Source organism: Monodon monoceros, unplaced genomic scaffold (assembly GCF_005190385.1).
Source record: "Monodon monoceros isolate NGI ecotype Baffin Bay Population unplaced genomic scaffold, NGI_Narwhal_1 Super_Scaffold_21, whole genome shotgun sequence".
Classification (NCBI taxonomy): domain Eukaryota; kingdom Metazoa; phylum Chordata; class Mammalia; order Artiodactyla; family Monodontidae; genus Monodon; species Monodon monoceros.
In genome coordinates this window covers 99,365,892-99,391,563 of record NW_021703778.1, presented here as the reverse complement: position 1 = coordinate 99,391,563, position 25,672 = coordinate 99,365,892, and the positions used below count along the sequence as shown (strand labels likewise).

General features: G+C 38.0%; 1 protein-coding gene across 2 annotated transcripts in view; it reads right to left on the bottom strand.

The window, feature by feature from the left end:
* Positions 1-25,672, bottom strand: part of RPGRIP1 (RPGR interacting protein 1) — an 83,567-nt gene that overhangs the window by 12,004 nt on the left and 45,891 nt on the right. For both annotated transcript variants that reach the window (XM_029238658.1, XM_029238659.1), the window contains one exon: positions 13,010-13,107. In XM_029238658.1, coding sequence (XP_029094491.1) covers positions 13,010-13,107 — 98 coding nt within the window. The remainder of the gene's footprint in view (positions 1-13,009; positions 13,108-25,672) is intronic.

Below are 25,672 nucleotides of genomic sequence, written 5' to 3'. Positions count from 1 at the left end.
ACACACACACACACACACACACACACACACACACACACACACACACACAGTGGAATACTACTCAGCCATAAAAAAGAATGAAAATTTTCATCTGCAACAACATGGATGGAATTGGAGAGTATTATGCTTTGTTGAATAAGTCAAAGACAAACATTGTATGATAGCACTTATATGTTAAATATTTTAAAAAAGTGGGGCAGCAATCAAGATGGTGGAGTAGTAGGATGTGAAGCTCACCACCTCCCACAAATATATTAAAAATACATCTACATGTATTAATAATTCTCACAATATGTCTACTGAATGCTGGCAGAAGACCTCAGACTTTTGAAAGGGCAAGAAAATCTCCATGTAACCAGGTAGGAAGAAAAAAGAAAAAAGAAAAAAAGGAAGTGAGAAAGGAATCAGGATGGGACCTCCCTCCTAGGAGGGAGCTGTGAAAAAGGAAAGGTTCCCGCACCCTGGGAAATCCCCTCACCAGCGGGGAGATCAGCTGGGACAGAGCTTCAGAGCCTCAGAGGAGAATGCAGCAACCAGTTTTCAGCAGCCAGAATGGAGAGAGACCTGCACAGTCAGTGCCACCACCCTGCACTCCCCAGCCTGAGATGTGCATCTGCTGGTGCGGATTGGGGCTGGGTGCTGAAGCTCAGGCTTCAGATATCAGACTCAGAGAGAGGACTGGTGTTGGCTGTGTGAAAACAGCCTGAAGGGGCTGGAGTCTGGTGTGACTGCAACTGAGGGTGTTCATGGAGCAAGCCCAGGCCACCTTAGAGGACAGGTGCCATTGTTTGGGGGGTGCACGAGGGGAGGGGTGGGACCCACCATTGCAGGCTTTTTCCCTGCATGTGCTCTCAGGCGGTAGGACACCACCTACACGAGCTCCAGGAGTGGTCACGAGCAGCTCCTGCACCCATCACATGCTCTGGGGATGCACATAAGCCACCACCGCCACCAAGAACCCTAGGACTGAGCACTGCCACATCTGCACACCCCCTATCAAGGGGATAATAGCCTGCACATGCTGAGGGAAGAGGCAACAGATATCCATATTGAAACAGCCCTTGCACCAAAAATATTAAATCCACAGAGCTACACAGGGACGCTTCCACATAAGAATAGCCCTCCAAGACCACAGTAGATAATCGTTTCTCCTAAACTCACAGAGCAAGAGAAATATAAGTAAAATGAAGAAGCAGAGGAACCACCTCCAGTTTAAAGACCAAGAAAATTCCCCTGAAAGAACAAACAATGAAACAGACTTCTTTGATCTAATAGACACTGGTTTCAAAAAGGGGTACTGAAGGAATTAAGAAAGGCTATTGACAGATATGCAGAGTACTATAAGAAGGAACTAGAAACTATAAAGAGGAACCAAGAAAAATCAGAAAACTCATTGACTGAGATGTAAGCTGAGCTAAAGGCAATAAATAGCAGAACGGATAATGCAGAAGAACGAATAAGTGACTTGGAAGATAGAATAATGGAAATCACTCAATCAGGACAGCAGACAGAAAGCCAAATGAAAAAAATGAAAGCAATATAAAAGACCTATGGGATAATATAAAGCATGCCAACCTACGCATGATAGGAATTCCAGAAGGGGAAGAAAGAGAAAAGCGGATCGAAAATGTATTTGAAGAAATTACGGCTGAAAACTTCCCAAACCTAAACAAGGAAACAGATATCCAGGTACAGGAAGCATGGAGGGTCCCAAACAAGATAAACCTAAACAGACCTACACCAAGACTTTTTTTTTCCTGCGTTGGGTCTTCGTTGCTGCGCACGGGCCTTTTCTAGCTGCAGTGAGTGGGGGCTACTCTTTGTTGCAGTGCAGAGGCTTCTCATTGTGGTGGCTTCCCTTGTTGCAGAGCACGGGCTCTAGGCACGTGGACTTCAGTAGTTGCGGCGGGCTTCAGTAGTTGTGGTGTGCAGGCTCAGTAGTTGTGGCGCACAGGCTTAGTTGCTCTGCGGCATGTGGGATCTTCCCGGACCAGGGATCGAATCCATGTCCCCTGCATTGGCAGGCAGATTCTTAACCACTGCACCACCAGGGAAGTCCCATGACATATTATAATAAAAATGGCAAAAGTTAAAGATAAAGAGGATTCTAAAGGCAGCAAGAGAAAAACAAACAGTTAATTACAAGAGAACCCCCATAAGACTATCAGTTGATTTCTCTATAGAAATGCTGCAGGCCAGAAGGGAGGGGCAAGATACATTCAAAGTTCTGAAGGGGAAAAATCTGTAACCTAGGATACTCTACCCAGCAAGATTATCATTCAGAATAGGAGAGATAAAGAATTTCTCAGACAAACAGAAACTAAAAGAATACAGCAATACTAAATCTGTTCTGAAGGAAATATTGAAAGGTCTTCCCTAAATAGAAAAGAATCTAAAGAGAAAATGACAATTGGAAAGTAAATCACTTAAATAAGCCAGTACACAGATATTAAAAAAAAGAAAAAAATTTCTGTGAAAGTGATGATAACCACAGTGAACAGCAAAAGTATGAACATGAAAATGTAAAAGAGGACATGAAAATCATAAAATGTGGGGAATAAAATAAGAAAATGTAGATTTTCTTTTCAGTTCCTAGAATGTGTTTGAGCCTATATGACTACTAGTCTAAGGCAAGTAGAAATAGGATGGGGTTAACATACCTGAAAAACAGGGTAACCACAGATCAAAAACATACAATAGATCCACAAAAACCAAAAAGAAGAGAACATAAGTATAATACAAAAGAAAACCACCAAACCACAAAAGGAAAAACAAAAAGAAAGGAACAAAGAAGAAGTATAAAATCAACAGGAAAATAAGGTTTAAATGGCAATAAATACATATCTATCAATAGTTACCTTAGGGACTTCCCTGGTGGCATAGTGGTTAAGAATCTGCCTGCCAATGCAGGGAACATGGGTTTAAGCCCTGGTCCAGGAAGATCCCACATGCTGCAGAGCAACTAAGCCTGTGCGCCACAACTACTGAGCCTACGCTCTAGAGCCTGCAAGCCACTACTGAAGCCTGCATGCCTAGAGCCCATGTTCCACAAGAAGAGAAGCCCATGCACCGCAATGAAGAGTAGCCCCACTCGCTGCAACTAGAGAAACCCTGCATGCAGCAATGAAGACCCAAGGCAGCCAAAAATAAATGAAAATAAATAAATACATTTATTTTAAAAAATTACCTTAAATGTCAATGGATTAAAAGCTTCAATCAAAAGACACAGAGTGGCACACTGGATAAAAGAAAACAAGAGCCTACAATATGCTGCCTACAAGATACCCACTTTAGGGCAAAGGACACACATAGGTTGAAAGTAAAGGGATGGAAAAAGATGTCTCATACAAATGGAAATGAAAATAAAGTGGGGTCACAATACTCAGACAAAATAGACTTCAAAATAAAGGCCATAAAGAAAGATAAAGGACATTGTATAATGATAAAAGGATCAGTAAAAAAGAGGACTTTACACTCATCAATATATATGCACCTAATATAAGAGAAACCAAATACATAAAACAAATACTAAGAGACATGAAGAGAGAAATTGACAGGAATACAATAATAGTAGGAGACTTTAACACCCCACTCACATCAATGGACAGATCTTCTAGACAGAAAATCAATAAGGCACAGAAATTCTAAATAATACAATAGAATAAACTTAATTGATATTTTCAGGACATTACATACAAAAAAAACAGAATACACATTCTTTTTTTCTTTTTTTAATTATTTATTTTATTTATTTTTGGCTGCGTTGCTGCACGGAGGCTTTCTCCAGTTGCGGCAAGCAGGGGCTACTCTTCTCTACGGTGCGTGGGCTTCTCATTGCAGTGGCCTCTCTTCTTGTGGAGCACGGGCTCTAGGTGCACGGACTTCAGTAGTTGTGGCTCGCAGGCTCCAGAGCACAAGCTCAGTAGCTGTGGCGCACGGGCTCAGTTGCTCCATGGCATGTGGGATCTTCCCAGGCCAGGGCTCGAACCCGTGTCCCCTGCATTGGCAGGGAGATTCCTAACCACTGCGCCACCAGGGAAGCCCCAGAATACTCATTCTTTTCAAGTACACATGGAACATGCCCTAGGTTTGACCACATACTAGGGTACAAAAAAAGCCTCAATAAATCTGAGAGTTTAAAAATTATCTCAAGGATCTCTTCAGACCACAATGGCATGAAACTAGAAATCAACCACAGAAAAAGAAATGAGAAAAAAATGATCACAGGGAGATTAAGCAACATGCTACTAAAATAACCAATGGGTCAATGATGAAACCAAAGAGGAAATTAAAAAATACCTTGAGACAAATGACAATGAAAACACAACCATACAAAATTTATGGGATACAGCAAAAGCAGTTCTTAGAGGGAAGTTCATAGTGATACACAGGCCTTCCTCAAAAAATAAGAAAAATCTCAAATAACCAACCTAACCTACCAGCTAAAAGAATTAGAAAAAGAAGAACAAATAAAACCTAAAGTCAGCAGAAGAATGGAAGTAATAAAGATTGGAGAGGAAATAAATAAAACAGAGATTAAAAAACAGAAAAAAATCAATAAAACCAAGAGCTGGTTCTTTGAAAGGGTAAACAAGATTGACAAACCTCTGGTCAGGCTCAGAGAGAGAGAGAACCCAAATAAACAAAATAAGAAATAAAAAAGGAGACATAACAACTGATACTGCAGAAATACAAAAAACCATAAGGGAATACTATGAACAATTATATGCCAACAAATTTAACAACCTAGAAGAAGTGGATAAGTTTTTAGAAATATACAGCCCACCAAAACTGAATCAAGAAGAAACAGATAATTTGAACAGACTGATCATTAGAAGTGAAATAGACTCTGTAATTTAAAAACTCCTTACAAACAAAAGTCCAGGACCAGATGGGTTCACAGGTGAATTCTACCAAACATGCAAAGAAGAATTTATACTGATCCTTCTCAAACTCTTCCAAAAAAATTGAAGAGGAAGGAAAGAATCCCAAAGACATTCTATGAAGCCACCATCACCCTGATACCAAAACTAGACAAAGACACCACCAAAAAAGAAAATAACAGGCCAATATCTTTGATAAATATAGATGCAAAAATTCTCAACAAAATATTAGCAAACCAAATCCAATAACTCATAAAAGATCATACACCATGACCAAGTGGGATTCATCCCAAGTTCACAAGGATGGTTCAACATACGCAAATCAATCAGTGTGACATACTACATTAAAAAAAGAAAAGAAAAAAACCAAATGAGCAATAGATACAGAACAAGCATTTGACAAAATTCAACATTCATTCATGATAAAAAACTCTTACCAAAGTGGGTATACAGGGAACATATCTCAACATAATAAAAGCTATTTATGACAAACACACAGCCAATATAATACTCAATGGTGAAAAGCTGAAAGCCTTTCTACTAAAGTATGGAAAAAGACAAGGATACCCACTCTCACCTCTTATATTCACCATAGTATTGGATGTCCTAGCCACAGCAATCAGACAAGAAAAAGAAATAAAAGTTATCCAAATTGGAAGGAAAGAGGTAAAATTGTCATTATATGCAGATGACATGATACTATATATAGAAAACCCTAAACACTCCACACAAAAACTATTAGAACTGCAAAACAAATTCAGCAGGATAGCAGGATACAAGATTAACATTCAGAAACCAGTTGCATTTCCTTACACTAACAATGAAATATCAGAAAGAGAATGTAAAAAAGCAATACCTTTTAAAATAGCACCTGCAAAAATAAAATACTTAGGAATAAACCTGAGGAGGTGAAAGACTTATACACTGAGAACTATAAAACATTAATAAAGGAAATTGAAGATGATTCAAAGAAATGGAAAGATATCACATGCTCTTGGATTAAAATAATTAATATTGTTAAAATAGCCATACTACCCAAAGCAATCTACAGATTTAATGCATTCCCTATCAAATTACCCATGACATTTTTCACAGAACTAGAATAATCCTAAAATTTATATGGAAACATAAAAGACTCAGGTTTGCCAAAGCACAAACCTCCCAGACTTCAGACAATACTACAAAGCTACAGTAATCAAAACAGCATGATACTGGCACAAAAACAGGCATATGGATCAGTGGAACAGAATAGAGAGCCCAGAAATAAATGCACACACCTACAGTCAATTAATCTTCAACAAAGGCAGCAAGAATATAAAACAGGAAAAAGTCTCTTCAGCAAGTGGTGTTGGGAAAGTTGGATAGCTGCATGTAAATCAATGAAGTTAGAACACACCCTCTCACCATACACAAAAATAAACTCAAAATGGCTTAAAGAGTTAAAATAATACATGACATCATAAAACTCCTAGAAGAGATCATGGGCAAAACATTTCTGGCATAAATCGTACCAATGTTTTCTTAGGTCAGTCTCCCAAGGCAATAGAAATAAAAACAAAAATAAACAAATGGGGCCTAATCAAACTTACAAGCCTGTGCCCAGCAAAAGAAACCATAAACAAAGCAAAAACACAATCTACAGAATGGGAGAAAATATCTGCAAACAATATGACCAACAATGGCTTCATTTCCAAAATATACAAACAGCTCATACAACTCAACAACAACAACAACAAAAACAACCCAGTCGAAAAATGGGCAGAAGACCTAAATAGACATTTCTCCAAAGAAGAAATACAAATGGCGAATAGGCACATGAAAAGATGGTCAACACCTCTAATTATTAGAGAAATGCAAATCAAAATTACAATGACGTACTACCTCACACGGGTCAGAATGGCCATCATTAAAAAGTCTACAGATAACAAATGCTGGAGAGGATGTGGAGAAAAGGGAACCCTTCTACGCTGTTGGTGGGAATGTAAGTTCGAACAGCCACTATGGAAAACAGTATGGAGGTTCCTCAGAAAGCTAAAAATAGAATTACCATATGATCCAGCAGTCCTATTCCTGGGCATATATCCAGACAAAACTCTAATTCAAAAATATACATGCACCCTTATGTTTATAGCAGCACTATTCACAATAGCCAAGACATGGAAGCAACCTAAATGTCCATCAACAGATGAATGGATAAAGAAGATGTGGTACATATATACAATGGAATGCTACTCAGCCATTAAAAAGAATGAAATAATGCCATTTGCAGCAACATGGATGCAGCTAGAGATTATCATACTAAGTGAAGTAAGTCAGAAAGAGAAAGACAAATACCATATGATATCATTTATATGTGGAATCTAAAATATGTCACAAATGAACCTATCTATGAAACAGATTCACAGATATAGAGAACAGGCTTGTGGTTGCCAAGGGGGAGAGGGTTGTGGGAGGCCTGGAGTGGGAGGTTGGGGTTAGCAGATGTAAGCTATTATATATAGAATGGATAAACAACAAAGTCCTACTGTATAGCACAGAGAACTATCTTCAGTATCCTATGATAAACCATAATGGAAAAGAATATTAAAAAAGAATGTATATATATGTATGTATAACTGAGTCACTGTGCTGTACAGCAGAAATTAACACAACACTGTAAATCAACTATACTTCAAGTAAAAAAAATTTTAAAAAGTTAAACTAGTGAATATACGAAAAAGGAAGAGACCCACAGACATAGAGAACAAACTAGTGGTTACCAGTGGGGAGAGGGAAGCAGGGAGGGGCAAGATAGGGGTAGGGGATTAAGAGGTGCAAACTACTACTAAAATAAATTAGCTACAAGGATATATTGTACAACCCAGGGAATACAGCTAATATTTTATAATAGCTATAAATGGAGTATACCTTTTAAAAATTGTGAATCACTGTTGTACACCCGAAACTTACATAATATTGCACAACTATACCTCAATTTTTTAAAAAAGAAAAACTTTTTTCAAAAAGAAAAATGAATGTTTCAGAAGAATACAGACCAAAAATGTTTTGAAAAATGGGGGAAACAGGGTGAAGAGTATATGGTACCTCTCCATACATTTTTTGCAACTGTTTACAAATCTGTAATTATTTCAAAATAAAAAGCTTTTTAAAAGAATAATATGTACAGTTCATATACAGTTTAATGTCATTTATTTAAAGCAAAAAAGACTAATACAAAACAATATGAATGTTAAAGTTTTTTTTATGATCTGAAAAGATGTACCTCAAAATTCAAAACAATGGTTTTTTTGGGGTGGTGGGGTGGGAGAGAGGCAGCAGGGATTATAGGTAATGGTCAATAGAGATTTAGCTCTATCTATAATATTCTAGTTTATAAAAGAAAAATGTATTCTTACCTTACTTGCAACTAATCCTGGGACAAATGATCAGAAATCCATATCAAGTTTACTCTGATAACAAAGGTGAACTAGGAGGATGAATAAAATTAAAATTTGAGCAAGGTACACATGGAGGCTTTATTCATTCCTATTAGATTGAACTATATGAAATTGACAATAGTCCATCATTTTTAATCTATAAAAGTGATAATTTCATATGGCTTTTTATGGACTGAATATTTGTGTACCCCTCAAATTTTATATGTTGAAACCCTAATCCCAATGTGATGGTATTTGGAGGTGGGGCCTTTGGGAGGTAATTAGGTCATGAGGGTGGAGCCCTTCTGAATGGGATTAGTGCCCTTATAAGAGGCCAGAGAGCTGGCTTGCTCTCTTTCTGGCACATGAGGACACAATGAGAAATTGGCAGTCTGCAACCTAGAAGGAGGCCCTCACCAGAATTGGACCAAAAGAAGTAAATCTCTGTTGTTTATAAGCCACCCAGTCTGTGGTACTTCATTATAGAAGCCTGAATTGACTAAGGTATGGTTCAATCTAATATTTTTCTTTGCTCCAGAATCCTTTACATGAGCTGGTTCCATTATATAATCTTAATGGGACTGAACAGCAAATATATATATATACATACACATATATATATATATTTATTTATTTATATTTATATATACACACACATATATATAATTAGTAATATTAACCATACTAACAACTGAAATATATATTAACTCATTGCTAGCAGAGCCCCTAACAGCAGTCAGTTACACAGCATTAGTGCCAGACAGACAGCTCCCTTTGGCTTATTCAGGTGTGCTAGATAATTTGGGGCTAAAACTAATTAGCATACATAAGGGGTCAAGACATTTTCAACCCCTGAAATTAAGAGTATAAGAAAAAAGAATAAACTTTGAGGTCCTTGATATACACTACGGCTAAAAGACAGTAACCTGAGGCCACAGAGCAATGGAAATGATTGCTCCCTTCTCATTAGGAGCTGTTAAGAGGGGGGAGGGAAAAGTTATATGGTCCACTCAGAGTGGGAGATTGATTCCTGAGACCAGGAATGGAACTTCATCTGGAGGAAACCATATGGTTTGGGTTGAGATCATTTTCTGGGGATTCTTGGAAGATAAGTACAGAAGGCCTTTAGGAACCTTGTGCTAATTAACAGAGCCTCCTGCGGAACAGTTCTATACATATCCCATGATACAGGAACTGTTCTAATTCTGGACTAAAAGACAGGGAGTTAAAGACCCAAATGTACTATGATTGTTTTGCTTTTTTTAGCAGTACAAGAGAAAGACATTTCATAAAGGTCTTCCTTAAGTCATACTGTTCAACCTATTCAATTGACCTGGCAGGTAGAAGGGAAATGACACCCCTCTGCTTCAATCCTCTCCCCTTAGGGCCTAGTCCTTCCTTGTAGGGGCCACTACCAGATCATAGAAGCTTGCATTTAAGAACTAGCGTATTTCATGGGCTTCCCTGGTGGCGCAGTGGTTAAGAATCCACCTGCCAATGCAGGAGACAGGGGTCCAAGCCCTGGTCGGGAAGATCCCACATGCCGCGGAGCAACTAAGCCCGTGCTCCACAACTACTGAGCCTGTGCTCTAGAGCCCGCGAGCCACAACTACTGAGTCTGTGTGCTGCAACTACTGAAGCCCGAGCGCCCTGGAGCCCATGCTCCGCAACAAGAGAAGCCACCACAATGAGAAGCCCGCACACCACAACGAAGAGTAGCCCCCACTCGCCACTAGAGAAAGCCTGTGCACAGCAACGAAGACCCAACGCAGCCAAAAATAAATAAATTAAAAAAAAAAAAAAGAACTAGTGTATTTCAGAGAAGACAGACTGCTGCCACCATCAACATCATCATCACTATAATCTGGTGCTTAATTTGTCTCAAGTACTATATTAAACCTTTATCACACATTACCTTATTTAAATCTTGCCACATGGCTATAAGGTGGGCATGCTTAATATTACCACTTTACAACCCCATTGTTCACAGCACCACTATTTACAATAGCCAAGACATGGAAGCGACCTAAATGTCCATCGACAGATGAATAGATAAAGATGTGGTATATATGCACAATGGAATATTAGCCATAAAAAGAATGAAATAATGCCATTTGCAGCAATATGGATGAATCTAGAGATTATCATACTAAGTGAAATCAGACAGACATACAAATATCATATGGTATCACATATATGGAATCTAAAATATGATACAAATGAGCTTATTTACAAAACAGAAATAGACTCACAGACATAGAAAACAAACCTAGGGTTACCAAAGGGGAAAGGGGGGGAGGGATAAATTAAGGAGTATGGGATTAGCAGATACAAACTACTATATATAAAATAGATAAACAATAAGGACCTACTGCATAGTACAGGGAACTATATTCAATACCTTGTAATAACCTCTAATAGAAAAGAATCTGAAAAAAGAATATATATCACTGAATCACTTTGCTGTACACCTGAAGCATTGTAAATAAACTATACTTCAAGAAAAAAAAATATCACCACTTTACAGATGAGGAAACAGAGTCTAATAGAGGTTCAATAACTTCCCCAAAGCAGCATAGATATTAATAGCAGAGACTGGATCTAAACCACTTCTGTCTAAAACACATTTCCATGCTCCTAAACACTACACTCTCTTGCCTCCTCCTTTACCCTGGCTGACTCCAGGCACAAAAGGGACAGAGCTCACGTACTGCCTCTGGACCTTCAACTCCTTCCATCTTTCATGCCCAGCTATTTTGAAATACAAAAAGGATTGAGTATGAGGCAGGAAAGACAGGGCTGGGCCCAAGGACAGCCTATACACTTCCTTGTTTTGCACTTAATGAGACCATGACTCATGGAGAAATGGCATCTAAAACAGAAACTTTGTAGCATCTGAACAAGAAACACTGACCATGAAAACCATGGCGCATGCCCAATAAAAATGCAGATTGCCAATGACCCTGTATGACCTTCCCGTGTGGTTGACTAGTAAGGGAAAATTTAAGGGAAAACAGTTCTTAGAGCACATGTACAGTGGCTCCAGGAGACAAAGGTGCAAGACTGGGAGCTGATGCCACCTGGTGCAATCTAGGCCACACCTCAAACGTCCTCTCAATGAATATTCCACCCCTAATCAAAAAGACCCCGCCCATTCAAAGGGCTAAGAAAATAAGATAAAAGGGGGATCAAAAAACCTTGTGGTATGCTCCGCACTTGTGAGGATGCCTGCACTCTTCTTTGAGTGTGTAACTTTCACTTCAGCCTCAATAAACTGCTTTTTTTTTTTTTTTTTTTTTTTATTTTGACCGTGGCACACAGCTTGCGCCATCTTAGTTCCCTGACCAGAGATTGAGTCCGGCCACGGCAGTGAAAGTGCCAAGTCCTACCACCGGACTGCCAGGAAATTCCCCTGCTTCTTTGTTCTCTTTGCTCCTCAGCCTGCGTGTTTTTTTCTCCTTTGTATTCTGTGTTCCTTGCCCAACTTCTTTGGACAAGTTAAACAACAGTCTGGACTTTTGATAAAGCTTTTCTGCTATCAAGTATATGTGTGTCTGTGTTGTAAGTTTAATTTGATAACAACACTAATTTTTACTAAGTGGGATCAGTTTTCATATTTAGTTTATCCAGCAACATTTTTAGGTACACAATAGTTTTCTAACAGGAGATCTTATTTAAGAGCCTTTAATTTAGGGTAATATTTTTAATGTCATCTGTCTGACTTGTAGTTCCAAAATTTGCTGACCAGCTGACTGCTTTTTGGGTTGATCTGAGATGTGCATGGCTTAGAAACCTTAACTCAAGTTCCAGTTCTTTCAGTAACTACTGCTACAATGCTGGACATATCACTTGGTTTTCTTCACCTTTATGATCTCTAAGGTGTTACTGTCTAGTTCTAATTCTATGGCTCTGATCTGTCTTACAAACATTTCTCAAGATATTAATTATATAATGTCTAAAAAAGATATAACAGATAAAAGTTCTGAAAATAAACCCTATGCTTTTCTTTACTGTTTCTAATTAAGCTCATAATCCTCAGTTAGATTTTAATCTTTCATTCAGCCACTCATTCAACAAATATTTATTGAGTGCCTACAAATGTACCAGGGAGCATTCTAGCAGCTTGAAAGTGATCGTTTTCTACCTCATTTAAAACCCCACAGTATTCCAATACAATGACTGTGAATATATCTGTGGATATTTATTCATAGATGTGTGTGTGTGTGTGTGTGTGTGTGTATCCTCAATTAGTTCCAAAACAGATCTGAGGTCGAAATGTTTAATAAATAATTGTAATTAAAGGTTGAGTAAAAACCTTCAGAAACTGAATGATCTCTTTGAGCCCTCCCACAAAGAATCCTTCCAGCCTCCACCTCCCAAAGTAAACCTGCTCTCTTTAGGTAGATTTAAAGAAAGGGGCATCACTTAGGCTGGGGTGAATCACCATATACAATGAAGGAGGCAGGCAAGGGATCCAAATGGGAGAGAGAAGTGTTGAAGTCAGTCCTTATTTATACCAAATCAAGAAAATGATCCTTTCATCTGCCTGTAGTGACTCCCATTCACTTGCAACATAAATTTAAATAACTTGAATTTCCTATCTGGTTCATTAAATAAAACTGGATTTGAACGTCACACACATGGCCATTAAGCACACTGTCATTACTTACAATTTTGGCTCACGCACAATGATTACCCCAGTATACTTACTGCCTTAGGACATTTCTGAGATACAGGTGTTACTATCTCATCACTATCTGTAGTTTGTGCTTCACTGACTTCAGAAGCTTGTTCACAGGATTCTTTATCTGCCAGAGAAGAGACTAGAGTTACAGAACTGTTTTGGAGTACCCTGTCTAGCCCAGAAAAGACCCAGTACCTACATCTTCAATCTTCTGTTTAGTTACTAGTTCTGAGTACCTAGATTTTGGCTGTAATCACTAGAAACAAACCTTCTTTTTTAAAGTTTCACTTATTCAGAAGCTTGCCAAACACACAGGGTTCACTTCTGAAAAAAGAAAGGGAAGGAAAGAAGGTAGGGAGGTAGAAAGAATGTTTTGTCCTTTTAGGGGATGGAGAAAATTACCAAGCCAAGGAAAAACAGTGCAATCAGGGTGTAGCAGACTGTATTTTACAAAGACAGCGTCAAACAATATCTCTCATCGCACATGCTCTCTTTTGTACAATGTGATCTTGATACTCCTAATACTTTTTTTTTTTTTTTGCAGTACGCAGGCCTCTCACTGTTGTGGCCTCTCCCGTTGCGGAGCACAGGCTCCGGACGCGCAGGCCCAGCGGCCATGGTCCACGGGCCCAGCCGCTCCGAGGCATGTGGGATCCTCCCGGACCAGGGCATGAACCCGTGTCCCCTACAACGGCAGGCGGACTCTCAACCACTGCGCCACCTGGGAAGCTCCCTAATACTTTTTTTAAGGTAGGTATTTTTATGTTTGTATATATATTTATTTTTAGATTTTTATTTTATATTATAGTTGATTTACAATGTTGTGTTAGTTTCAGGTGCACAGCAAAGTGATTTAGTTATACATATACATATATCTATTCTTTTTCAGATCCTTTTCCCATATAGGTTATTATAGAGTATTGAGTAGAGTTCCCTGTGCTCTACAGTAGGTCTTTATTGATTACCTATTTTATATGTAGTAGTGTGTACATGTTAATCCCAAACTCCTAATTTATCCACCCTGTACCTTTCTCCTTTGGTAACCATAAATTTGTTTTCTAAGTCTGTGAGTTTGTTTCTGTTTTGTAAGTTCATTTGTATACTTTTTTAGTATATCGCTTATATAAGCGATATAATATGATATTTGTCTTTGTCTGCCTTACTTCACTTAGTATGATAATCTCTAGGTCCACCCATGTTGTTGCAAATGGCATTATTTCATCCTTTTTTATGGCTGAGTAATATTCCATTGTATACATATACCACTACTGAGCCCGTGTGCCACAACTCCTGAAGCCTGCGTGCCTAGAGCCTGTGCTGCACAGCAAGAGAAGCCACCACAATAAGAAGCCCACACGCTGCAACAAAGAGTAGCCCCCGCTCACCACAACTAGAGAAAGCCCGTGTGCAGCAATGAAGACTCAACACAGCCAAAAATAAATAAATTAATTAATTTTTTAAAAAAGAAAGAAAATACGTCTAAATATGAAACAATTTTCACAGAAAACCAACAGGAAACTGCCAGAAGATCTCTTATAGAACTAAAGCTTCAAGAAAGATCTCCATGTAACCAGGTAGGATAGGGGGAAAAAAAAAAAAGAAAGGCGTCAGGATGGGACTGGTGCCCCTGGGAGTGATCTGTGATGGAGGGAATGTCCACATGGGCTGGCCCTGGCCCTGGGGAGGCTTCTTGCCTGCTGAGAGGTCTACTGGGACAGACAGAGGGCTGGAGGGGCTTAGACTCTGTTTGCAAGGACTGTGCTTATGCTGGCTTGCTAGCAATCAGGATGGAGAAAGACCAGGGCTGATGGCTGCTGCCTTGTCACACTTCCCTGACCAAATCGTGTGCTGGGAGGGCTGCTAGTACATGCAGCAGCTGGGTGCTGAATCTCAGATGGATGGACCCTGGGAGAGGACTTGGTCTAGCTGTGCGGAGACAGCCCAGAGGGCCTTGGGTGTGGTCCAGGCAGAACCTTGGAGGTGATTATCAGCACACTGATGGGGGGCGGGGGTCTGGCCATAGTGGACTTTGTTGGCATGCACACTGGGTGGTGCCACAGAAACAAATGTCTCAGGTGGAGAGCCCCTGGGGAGGAGTAGGCAGCAGTTGTTTCTTGGCAGTAGTGCTCCAGCTCCATTCACCCCACACAGAAGCTTAGAGCCAGCTCTGGGGCAGATAGGCCCTGGGAGAGGCCTGCTACAGAGGCAGCCCAGGTTGCAGGTGGCAGCACAACCACCTTGATTCCTGCAGCCACAGTGCCTTGGCCCCCAGCACCAGCCCACTCCACACCATAGCCTAGCACTAAGTCTGGTACAAATGCAACAGAGAAAGGGTTATGACCTTGGGTTGATTCTGGTCAGAATCATGGATGCCTGCACCAGTGGGACATAGGTTTGCTGTGACTGCATGGGCTTTACATGCTTCGGTGGTCACCTCCTTTGGGGCAGGGCACACACTCAAGGGCAACGGACCTTATCGAATATGACCCTCAAGGCTTCTACTCCAACAACCGAGGAGTGGACCCTACCCCTGACAGGGCTGTTACAGCCTTGGAAAAGAGAGGAGGCCCCACCCAAAATCCAGGGGAGGCTCTGGACACCACAACACAAATCCCATCCCCTATTAAAAGGATGACGGCCAACACACTCTGAGGAAAGATGTGGCTAGCATCCATGCAAAAACCAGTCCTCACAACAAAAATACTGGACTCACACAGTCTACACACAGATGCTCCCACATAAAAATACCCCTTCAAGACCACAGTAGATAACTGTTTCTCCTAAATTCATAGAGACAGAGAAAGTTAGGTAAAATGAAAAAGAAGAGGAACTACTCCCAATTAAAAGAACAAGAAAAATCCCATGAAAGAACAAATAATGAAACAGACCTCACCAGTCTACTAGACGCTGAGTTCAAAAAGGAGGTAATAATCATGCTAAAGGAATTAAGAAAGATTATTAATAGAAATGCAGATCACTGTAACAAGGAACTAGAAACTATAAAGAGGAACCAATCAAAATAAGACAACTCAATTGCCAACATAAAAAACAATATAAAAGCAATGAATTGCAGACTAAATAATGCAGAAGAAGGAATAAGTGATCTAGAAGATAGAATAATGGGAATCATCCAATCAGAACAGCAGATAGAAAGACAAATAAAAACCAAATGAAAGCAACATATGAGATATATGGGATCATTCAAAGCATACCAAACTACACATAATAGGGGTTCCAGAAGGAGAAGAGAGAGAGAAGGGGATCAAAACTGTATTTGAAGAAATTCTGGCTGAAAACTTCCCAAACCTAAAGAAGGAAACAGATATCCAGGTACGGGAAGCACAGAGGTTCCCAAACAAGATGAACCCAAACAGATCCAGACCAAGACATATTATAATTAAAATGGCAAAAATTAAAAATAAAGAGAGGATTCTAAAGCCAGCAAGAGAAAAACAAAGAGTCAGTTACAAGGGAACCCCCATTAAGGATATCAGCTGATTTCTCTGCAGAAACTGTGGGCCAGAAGGAAGTGGTATGATATATTCATAATTCTGAAAGGGAAAAACTTGCAACTTAGATACTCTACCCTGCAAGATTATCATTTAGAACAGAAGGAGGAAGAAAGAATTTCTCAGACAAGAAAAAACTAAAGAATACAGCAATACTAGACCTACCCTAAAGAAATATTTAAGGGTCTTCTCTAAATAGAAAAAAAGAATCTATAGGAAAGGGAAAAATCACAATAGAAAAGGCAAATATATAAAAGGATTGAAGATCACTTAAATAAGCCAGTACATAGACTAAAAACAATCAAAAAATTTTTGTAAAAGTGATTGTAACTCTAAATAACAGCAAAAGGATAAACATGAAGATGTAAAATAGGGCATCAGAATCACAAAATGTGGGAGAGGGGAGTATAAAAATGTAGATCTTTCAGAATGTATTTGAACTTCTTTGACTATCAGTTTAAAACAAATAGATGTAGTTATGGGTCAACATACTAGAAAACCAGCGTGACCACAAATCTAAAACATACAATAGATTCACACAAAAATAAAAAGAAAAGAACTCAAGCATAATACAAAAGAAAACCATCAAACTACAAAATAAAAAATAAGAAGAAATAAATAAAGAAGAACTGCAAAATCAACTGGAAAGCAAGGTTTTAAATGGCAATAAATACATATCTATCAGTAATTACTTTAAATATCAATGGACTACATGCTCCAATCAAAAGACATACAGTGGCAGACTGGATAAGAAAAACAAGAACCTACAATATGCTGTCTACAAGAGATTTACTTCAGGGTGAAACACACATAGGCTGAAATTGAGCGGATGATAAAAGGTATTTCATGCAAATAAAAATAACAAGACAGGGGTCAGCAATACTTACTTCAGACAAGAGACTTTGAAACAAGGTCCGTAAAGAAAAACATAGAGGGACATTATAATAATAATAAAGGGATAAATACAAGAAGAGGATATGACACTCATTATCATATATGCACCCGATATAGGAGCATCTAAATATATAAAACAGATACTAACAGAGATAAACGAAGAAATGAGTACAATAATAGTAGGAGAGTTAACACCTCACTGACATCAATGGACAGATCATCCAGACAGAAAATCAATAAAGCAACAGAAGTTCTACACGACACAACAGACCAGTTGATTTAACTGATATCTACAGGACACTACATCTAAAAGAAAAAAACCCAGAATACATATTCTATTCAAGTGTGCATTGAACATTCTCTAGGATAGACCACATACTAGGTCACAAAACAAGCCTCAACAAATTTAAGAAGGTAGAAATTATTTCAAGCATCTTTTCTGACCACAAGGGTATGAAACTAGAAATCAACCACAGAAAGAAAAACAGGAAAAGAGTAAATACATGGAGACTAAACAACGTGCTACTAAAAAACCAGTGGGTCAACAATGAAATCAAAGAGGAAAACAGATAACATCAAGACTATGACAATGAAAACACAACCTTACAAAATCTACAGGAGGCAGTAAAAACAGTTCTAAGAGGGAAGTTTATAGTGATACAGACCTTCCTCAAGGATAAGAAACATTTCAAATAAACAACCTAACCTACCACCTAAAAGAATTAGAATAAAAAGAAAAAACAAAAGCCAAAGTCAGTAGAGGGAAGGAAATAATAAAGATCAGAGAGAAAACAAGTAAAATAGAAATTTAAAAACCAATAGAGGGCTTCCCTGGTGGCGCAGTGGTTGAGAGTCCGCCTGCCGATGCAGGGGACACGGGTTCGTGCCCCGGTCCGGGAGGATCCCACATGCCGCGGAGCGGCTGGGCCCGTGAGCCATGGCCGCTGAGCCTGCGCGTCCGGAGCCTGTGCTCCGCAACGGGAGAGGCCACAACAGTGAGAGGCCCGCGTACAGCAAAAAAAAAAAAAAAAAAAAAAAAACCAATAGAAAAAATCAGTAAAACCAAGAACTGTTTTTTTTTAAAGATAGATAAAATCAAGAAACCTCTAGCCAGCCTCACCAAGAAGAAAAAGGAGAGGACCCAAATAAACAAAATGAGAAATGAATAAGGAGAAATAACAACTGATACTGCAGAAGTACAAAAAATCATAAGAGACGACTATGAACAGTTATATGCCAACAAACTGGACACCTAGAAGAAAAGGACAAGTTTCTAGAAACATACAGCCTGACAAAACTGAGTCAAGAACAAACAGATAACTTGAACAGACTGAACAGTAGAAGTGAAATAGAATCTGTAATAATAATTTTTAAAACTCGCTGCAAACAAAAGTCCAGGACTGGATGGCGTCACTGGGGAATTCTACCAAACATAAAAAGAACTTACACCTATCCTTCTCAAACTATCCAAATAATTGAAGAGGAGGGAACACTCCCAACTTCTTTCTAAGAAGCCACCATCACCCTGATGCCAAAACCAGACAAAGACGCTACAAAAAAGGAAAATTACAGGCCAATATCTTTGATAAATATAGATGCAAAAATCCTCAACAAAATACTAGCAAACAGAATCCAACAACACATTAAAAGGATCATACATCATGGTCAAGTTGGATTCATCCCAGGGCCACAAGGACGGTTCAAAATACACAAATCAACCAATGTGATACACCACATTAACAAAAATAAAGACAAAAACCACATGATTATCTTGATAGGTGAAGAAAAAGCATTTGATAAAATTCAATATTCATTCATGGTAAAAACTCTCACCAAAGTGGATATGGAGGGACCATATCTCAACATAATAAAAGCCATTTATGACAAACCCATAGCCAACATAATATTCAACAGTGAAAAGCTGAAAGCCTTCCTGCTAAGTTCAGAACAAGACAAGGATGCCCACTCTCACCACTTCTATTCAACATAGTAATAGAAGTCCTAGCCACAGCAATTAGACAAGAAAAAGAAATAAAAGGTATCCAATTTAGAAGGGACAAGGTAAAACTGTCACTATTTGCAGATGACATAATACTCTATACAGAGAACCCTAAGGTCTCCACACAAAAACTATTAGAGCTAATAAATGAATTCAGCAAGGTAGCAGGATATAAGATTAATATACAGAAATCTGTAGCATTTCTTTACACTAACAATGAGATATCAGAAAGAGAAAGTAAAAAAAAAAAATCCTGTTTAAAATCATGTTAAAAAAATAAAATACCTAGGAATAAACTTAACCAAGGAGGTTAAATATCTATATGCTGAAAACTATAAAACACTAGTAAAGGATACTGAAGATGATTCAAGAAATGGAAAGATATTCCATGATCTTGGATTGGAAGAATTAATATTGTTGAAATGGCCATACTACCCAAAGCAATCTACAGATTTAATGTAATCCTTACCAACATACCCATGACATTTTTGACAGAACTAGAACAAATAATCCTAAAATTTATATAGAACCTCAAAATACTGAGAATTGCCAAAGCAATCCTCTGGAAAAAGAACAAAGCTGGAGGCAGAACCCTTCCACACTTCAGACAATACTACAAAACTACAGTAATCAAAACAGTGTGGTACTGGCATAGAAACAGACATATAGACCAATGGAACATAATAGAGAGCTCAAAAATAAACCCACACAACTACATTCAATTAATCTATGACAAAGGAGGCAAGAATATACAGTGGAGAAAAGACAGTCTCTTCAACAAGTGGTGTTGGGAAAGCTGGACAGCTACGCATATATCAATGAAATTAGAACACTCCCTCATATCATACACAAAAATAAACTCAAAATGGTTTAAAGACCTACATTTAAGACATGACACTATAAAACTCCTAGAAGAGAACTTAGGTAAAACATCCTCTGACATAAATCAAAGCAATACTTTTTTTAGATCAGTCTCCCAAGGCAAAAGAAATATAAGCAAAAAGATACAAATGAGATCTAATCAAACTTAAAAGATTTTGCATAGCAAAGGAAACAATCAGCAAAATGAAAAGACAACCTACTGAATGGGAGAAAATATTTACAAAATGATGTGATGGATAAGGAATTAATATCCAAATTACAGAAACAGCTCATAGAATTCAATATCAAAAAACCAAACAACACAATCAAAAAATGGGCAGAAGGGACCTCCCTGGTGGTCCAGTGGGTGAGACTCTGTGCTCCCAATGCAAGCGGAACCCAGTCAATCCCTGGTTCCCCGACCAGGGTTAGACCGGGTTTGATCCCTGGTCAGTGAACTAGATCCCACATGTATGCCTCAACTAAGAGTCTGCATGCCACACTAAGAAGTCCGCATGCCACAACTAGAGATCCTGCGTGCCACAACTAAGACCCAGCGCAGCCAAAATAAATAAATAAATAAACATTTTTTTTAAATGGGCAAAAGACCTAAGTAGACATTTCTCCAAAGAAGACATACAGATGGCCAACAGGCACATGAAAAGATGCTCAACATCACTAATTATTAGAGAAATGCAAATCAAAACCACACTGAGGTATTACCTCACAGTGGTCAGAATGGCTATCATTAAAAATTCTACTAATAATAAATGCTGGAGAGGTGTGGCGAAAATGGAACCGTCCAACACTATTAGTGGGAATGTAAATTGGTAAAACCACTGTGGAGAACAGTACGAAGTTCCTTAAGAAACTGAAAATAGAGCTACTATATGATGCAGCAATCTCACTCCTGGGCATATATCCTGAAAAGATGTAAACTCTAATTTTAAAAGACATGCACCCCAATGTTCATAGCAGCACTATTTCCAATAGCCAAGACATGGAAACAACCCAAGTACCCGCCAACTGATGAATGGATAAAGAAAATGTGTCATTTATACACACACACAATGGAATATTGCTCAGCCACAGAAAGAAATGAAATATTGCCATTTGCAGCAACATGGATGGACCTAGAGAATATCATATTAAGTGAAATAAGTCTGACAGAGAAAGACAAATAATATATGATATCACTTATACGTGGAATCTAAAAAATAATACAAATGAATCTATATACAAAAGAGAAACAACTCACAGACATAGAAAACAAAGTTAAGTTTACCAAAGATAAAAGGCAATAGGGGAGGGAAATTAGGAGTATGGGATTAACAGATACAAACTATATACTATACATCAAATAGATAAGCAACAAGGATTTACTATATAGCACAGGGAACTATATACAATATCTTGTAATAACCTATAATGGAAAATAATCTGAAAAAGTATGTATATAAGTGACTCACTTTGCTATACACCTGAAATTAACACAGTATTGTAAACCAACTATACTTCAATTTTAAAAAACATGAGATATCACCTCAAGCCTGTCAGAAGGGTTATCATCAAAAAGAACACGAATCATAAATGTTGGCGAGGATGTGGAGAAATGGGAACCCTCGCACGTTGTCAGTGGGAATGTAAACTGGTGCAGCCAATGTGGAAAACAGTATGGAGGTTTCTTAAAAGACTAAAAATAGGACTACCATATGACTCAACTATTCCACTCCTGCATATATATCCAAAAAAAACCCACCATAAAACACTAATTCTAAAGATACACGCACCCCAATATTCATAGCAGCATTATTTACAACTGCCAAGATGTGGAAGAAAGTGTCCATCAACAGATGAATGGATAAAGAAGATATATATACAATGGAATATGACTCAGCCATAAAAAAGAATGAAATTTTGCCATTTGTAACAACATGGGTGGACTTGGAGGGTATTATGCTAAGTTAAATAAGTTAGAAAAAGACATACTATATGATATCACATATGTGGAATGTAAAAAATAAAACAAACTAGTGAATATAACAGAAAAGAAACAGACTTGCAGATATATAGAACAAGCTAGTGGTTACCAGTTGGGAGTGGGAAGTGGGGAGGGGCAAGGTAGAGGTAGAGGATTCAGAGGTACCAACTACTGTGTATAAAATAAATAAGCTACAAGAACATATTTTACATCACAGGGAACATAGTCATATTTTATAATAACTAAATTGAGTATAACCTTTTACTATTGTGAGTCACTATGTTGTAAACCTATAAAAATTGCCCCGATCTGGACACTCAAATTAAAGATAGATGAATCTGATGTTCAAATCCAGAATCTGTCAAAACAAAACGAAGAAAGCAACCCACAACTGACTATTGAGAGTGACAGTTGAGGTCCCAGAAAAAACAGACCTCCTTTTCATGACTTCATTTTTTGAATGAAGATATGAATTATATATATATCACTTTAAATATTGCCTCTGTCCCCTTTTTTGTCTTCTCCTACATTTTATTGAATATAGGACCACCTCATTTTATCCTTTATATCTCTTTTTTCTGTAGGGTCATTCATTCTACAAAAAAGTAATAGGTCTTCAAGGTTTTGGTGAACTTCATATGAGCTCTCTCAGTGATGTTAGTTACTGGGTCAGATGTTAGCCTTGGTTGTGCTTCTGTCTTACATAAAACATGTACATGTACAAGTCACTTAACCTTGTTATGGATGGAATGTCTGTACCTTAAGTATTTGAAAAGAATTAAAGGTAAAAGCTTTCATTAAAAAAAGAAAAAAACAACCAGAAATTCATTCTCTCACAGGTCTGGAAGCTAGGCATCCACAATCAAATCCGTGCTCACTCCAAAGGCTCCAGAAGACAATCTGTCTTTTTTCTTTTTCCTTGTCTTTTCCAGCTTCTGGGAGCTTCAGGCATTCCTCGGCTTGTGGCCACATCACTCCAATCTCTGACTATATGGTCATGTTGCTTCCTCCTCATCTGCCTGTGTCTCTAATAAGAACACTTTCATTGGATTTAGAGTCTACTCAGATAATCCAAGATAATCGCATCTCAAGACCTTTAATTACACCTGCAAGGGCTTTTTTCAAATAAGTAACATTTACAGGTTCTTAGGTTTAGGATATGAACATATCTTTTTGGAGGTCACCAATGAAACCATTAGATTATTTATTTAAATTATGAATATATTTTAAACCCACAAGCTAATATTTTTGCTTTACACAGTCATTTAAAATTAACCTATATTCTTTGCTTTTCATTCCTAGCTGCATCTTTGTGTTTCCTTCTGGGATAATTTTCCTTCAGCCTAAAGAAAAAACTGTAAGTTTTCTTTAAAATGTAGCTTTGGAGCAAACTCTCCATTTTGATTTGTCTTTAAAGGTCTATTGTGTTTTAATTCTGAAGGATCTTTTTGTTGTGTAGAGAATTCTTGATTGGTACTTAGTTATTTTCTTTTAGCACACTGAAATTATCTTGCCACTGGTTTCTGACTACCGTTGTCACTCTTGGTATGTCATTGTCCATCGTACTGATGCACCCATGACTGTCTTTCTTTTAAATGGATAGTTTTGGTATTTTCACTTTGATTTTATTTTCTGCAATTTTACTCTGATATATCTAGATTTTGATTCATTTTTACTTATCTTGCTTGAGTTTCATTTCATTGAATATTAATACCTTTTATTTAGTTCTGGAAAACTCTAAGTCATTATCACTTTCAATATTGCCTGAGTCCCCCCTTCTTTATCTTCTACTAGATTTAATTAAGTGTAGCTTAGACCTCCTCATTTTCTCTCTTTTCTCCTCTTTAGCATTTTCCATCTTGCCATCTCTCTGTGCTTTATTCTGGATATTTTCCATTTTTCTCATTTTAGTTGTGTCTAATCTGCTTTTAACCCATCTATTTCCCTCATAAATTTCTGTATTTAGCAGTTCTATCATTTCTATTGATTCATTTTCAAGTTTGCAATGTATTTTGCAAACATTTTATAATTGATTCAGGCAAAAAAAATTCACACATAAACATAAATGGATGCCAAAATTATTAGGTGAAATCTGAGGAAGAATAAGATATTTATATGGACTCAATATATTTTCTCATAGATTACTTAATAATTACAAAGGGAAAAATGATAACTTTTTGATGGAAAATGTGGCAGATGCTTTCTTAGCCAAGTGATCAAAGTTAACATCACCAATAATGGCACAAACTGACATCATGTACCTCCTAATGTGATGCAGTGAAAAAGGATACAATATCACTTCTGTGGTATTCCTGTAAAAAATTCATAACCTGAATCTAACAACAAACAAGCATCAAACAAATCCAAACTGAGGCACTCTCTACAGAACAGCTCATCTATACTCTTCAAAAATGTCAATATCATGAAAAACAAAGAAAAGATAAGGAACTGTTCCAGATTAAAGGAAACTAAGGGGACATGACTGAATGCAATGTATGATCCCAGATTAGATAAGGGGGGTGAGGCAAGCCTGCTATAATGAACATTACTGAGACAATTGACAAAATCTGAAAAATGGACTGGACATTGGGTAATAACCTATCCATGTTACGTTTGCAAACTTGATAGTTGTACTGTCGTTATATAATATCGTTTTCCTAACTGATATATACAGCAGTAAGGGGGAATGATATTTGCAAATTATTCTCAACTGCTTCAGGAAAAAAATGATAAATCAAAACGTGGAAAAGTATTAAAAGTTGATGAATTTGAATGAAGGTTTTATGTGAAATTTTTTGTCTTATTCGTGTAGCTCTTACATAATTTGAAATTATTTGAAAACAAAATGTTTTTTAAAACGTATAGTATCAATTTCAAAGCCCCAGTTCCTTGCTAAAATTTTAAAGTTCAGCTTTTATCTTCATGAAGGTAGTAAACACAGTTGTTAATGCAGGTTGTGGCTGATAACTCCAATGTCTGGAATCCTAGTGGGCTTCAGGTCAGCTCTTGTCTCTCTAGCCTGAAAGTGCTCAAAGCACAGTTCTGCCTCTCAGAGGATAAGAGGCTCAGAACAGTGCTGCCATCAGGGTGCCAGACCAGAGTGGGAAATTCTGCTCTGGGCAGACACCTGCCTATGCTGGGCAGAACGAGATTCAGACTGTATTCCCATTTCTCCACCCCAAAAGACCACCGAAAGCATGGTTCTGTCTCTCCACTGCTTCCTCCAGACCAGCAATGTCCCCAGGCTGAAGTAATTCCAACTGACCTCTCTGAGCTCCAATCATCTCTCCGATCTCGGCTAGGTGATTCCTCCCTCCCTAATTATTGGCACTTTAACGCTTTTAAGAAATATATTAACTTTAGCTTTTCAGTTGTTATCAATGGGAAAGTTGGTCTGAATTACCTAGTTTGCCATTATTATAACCTGAAATCATAACCTTCTTTT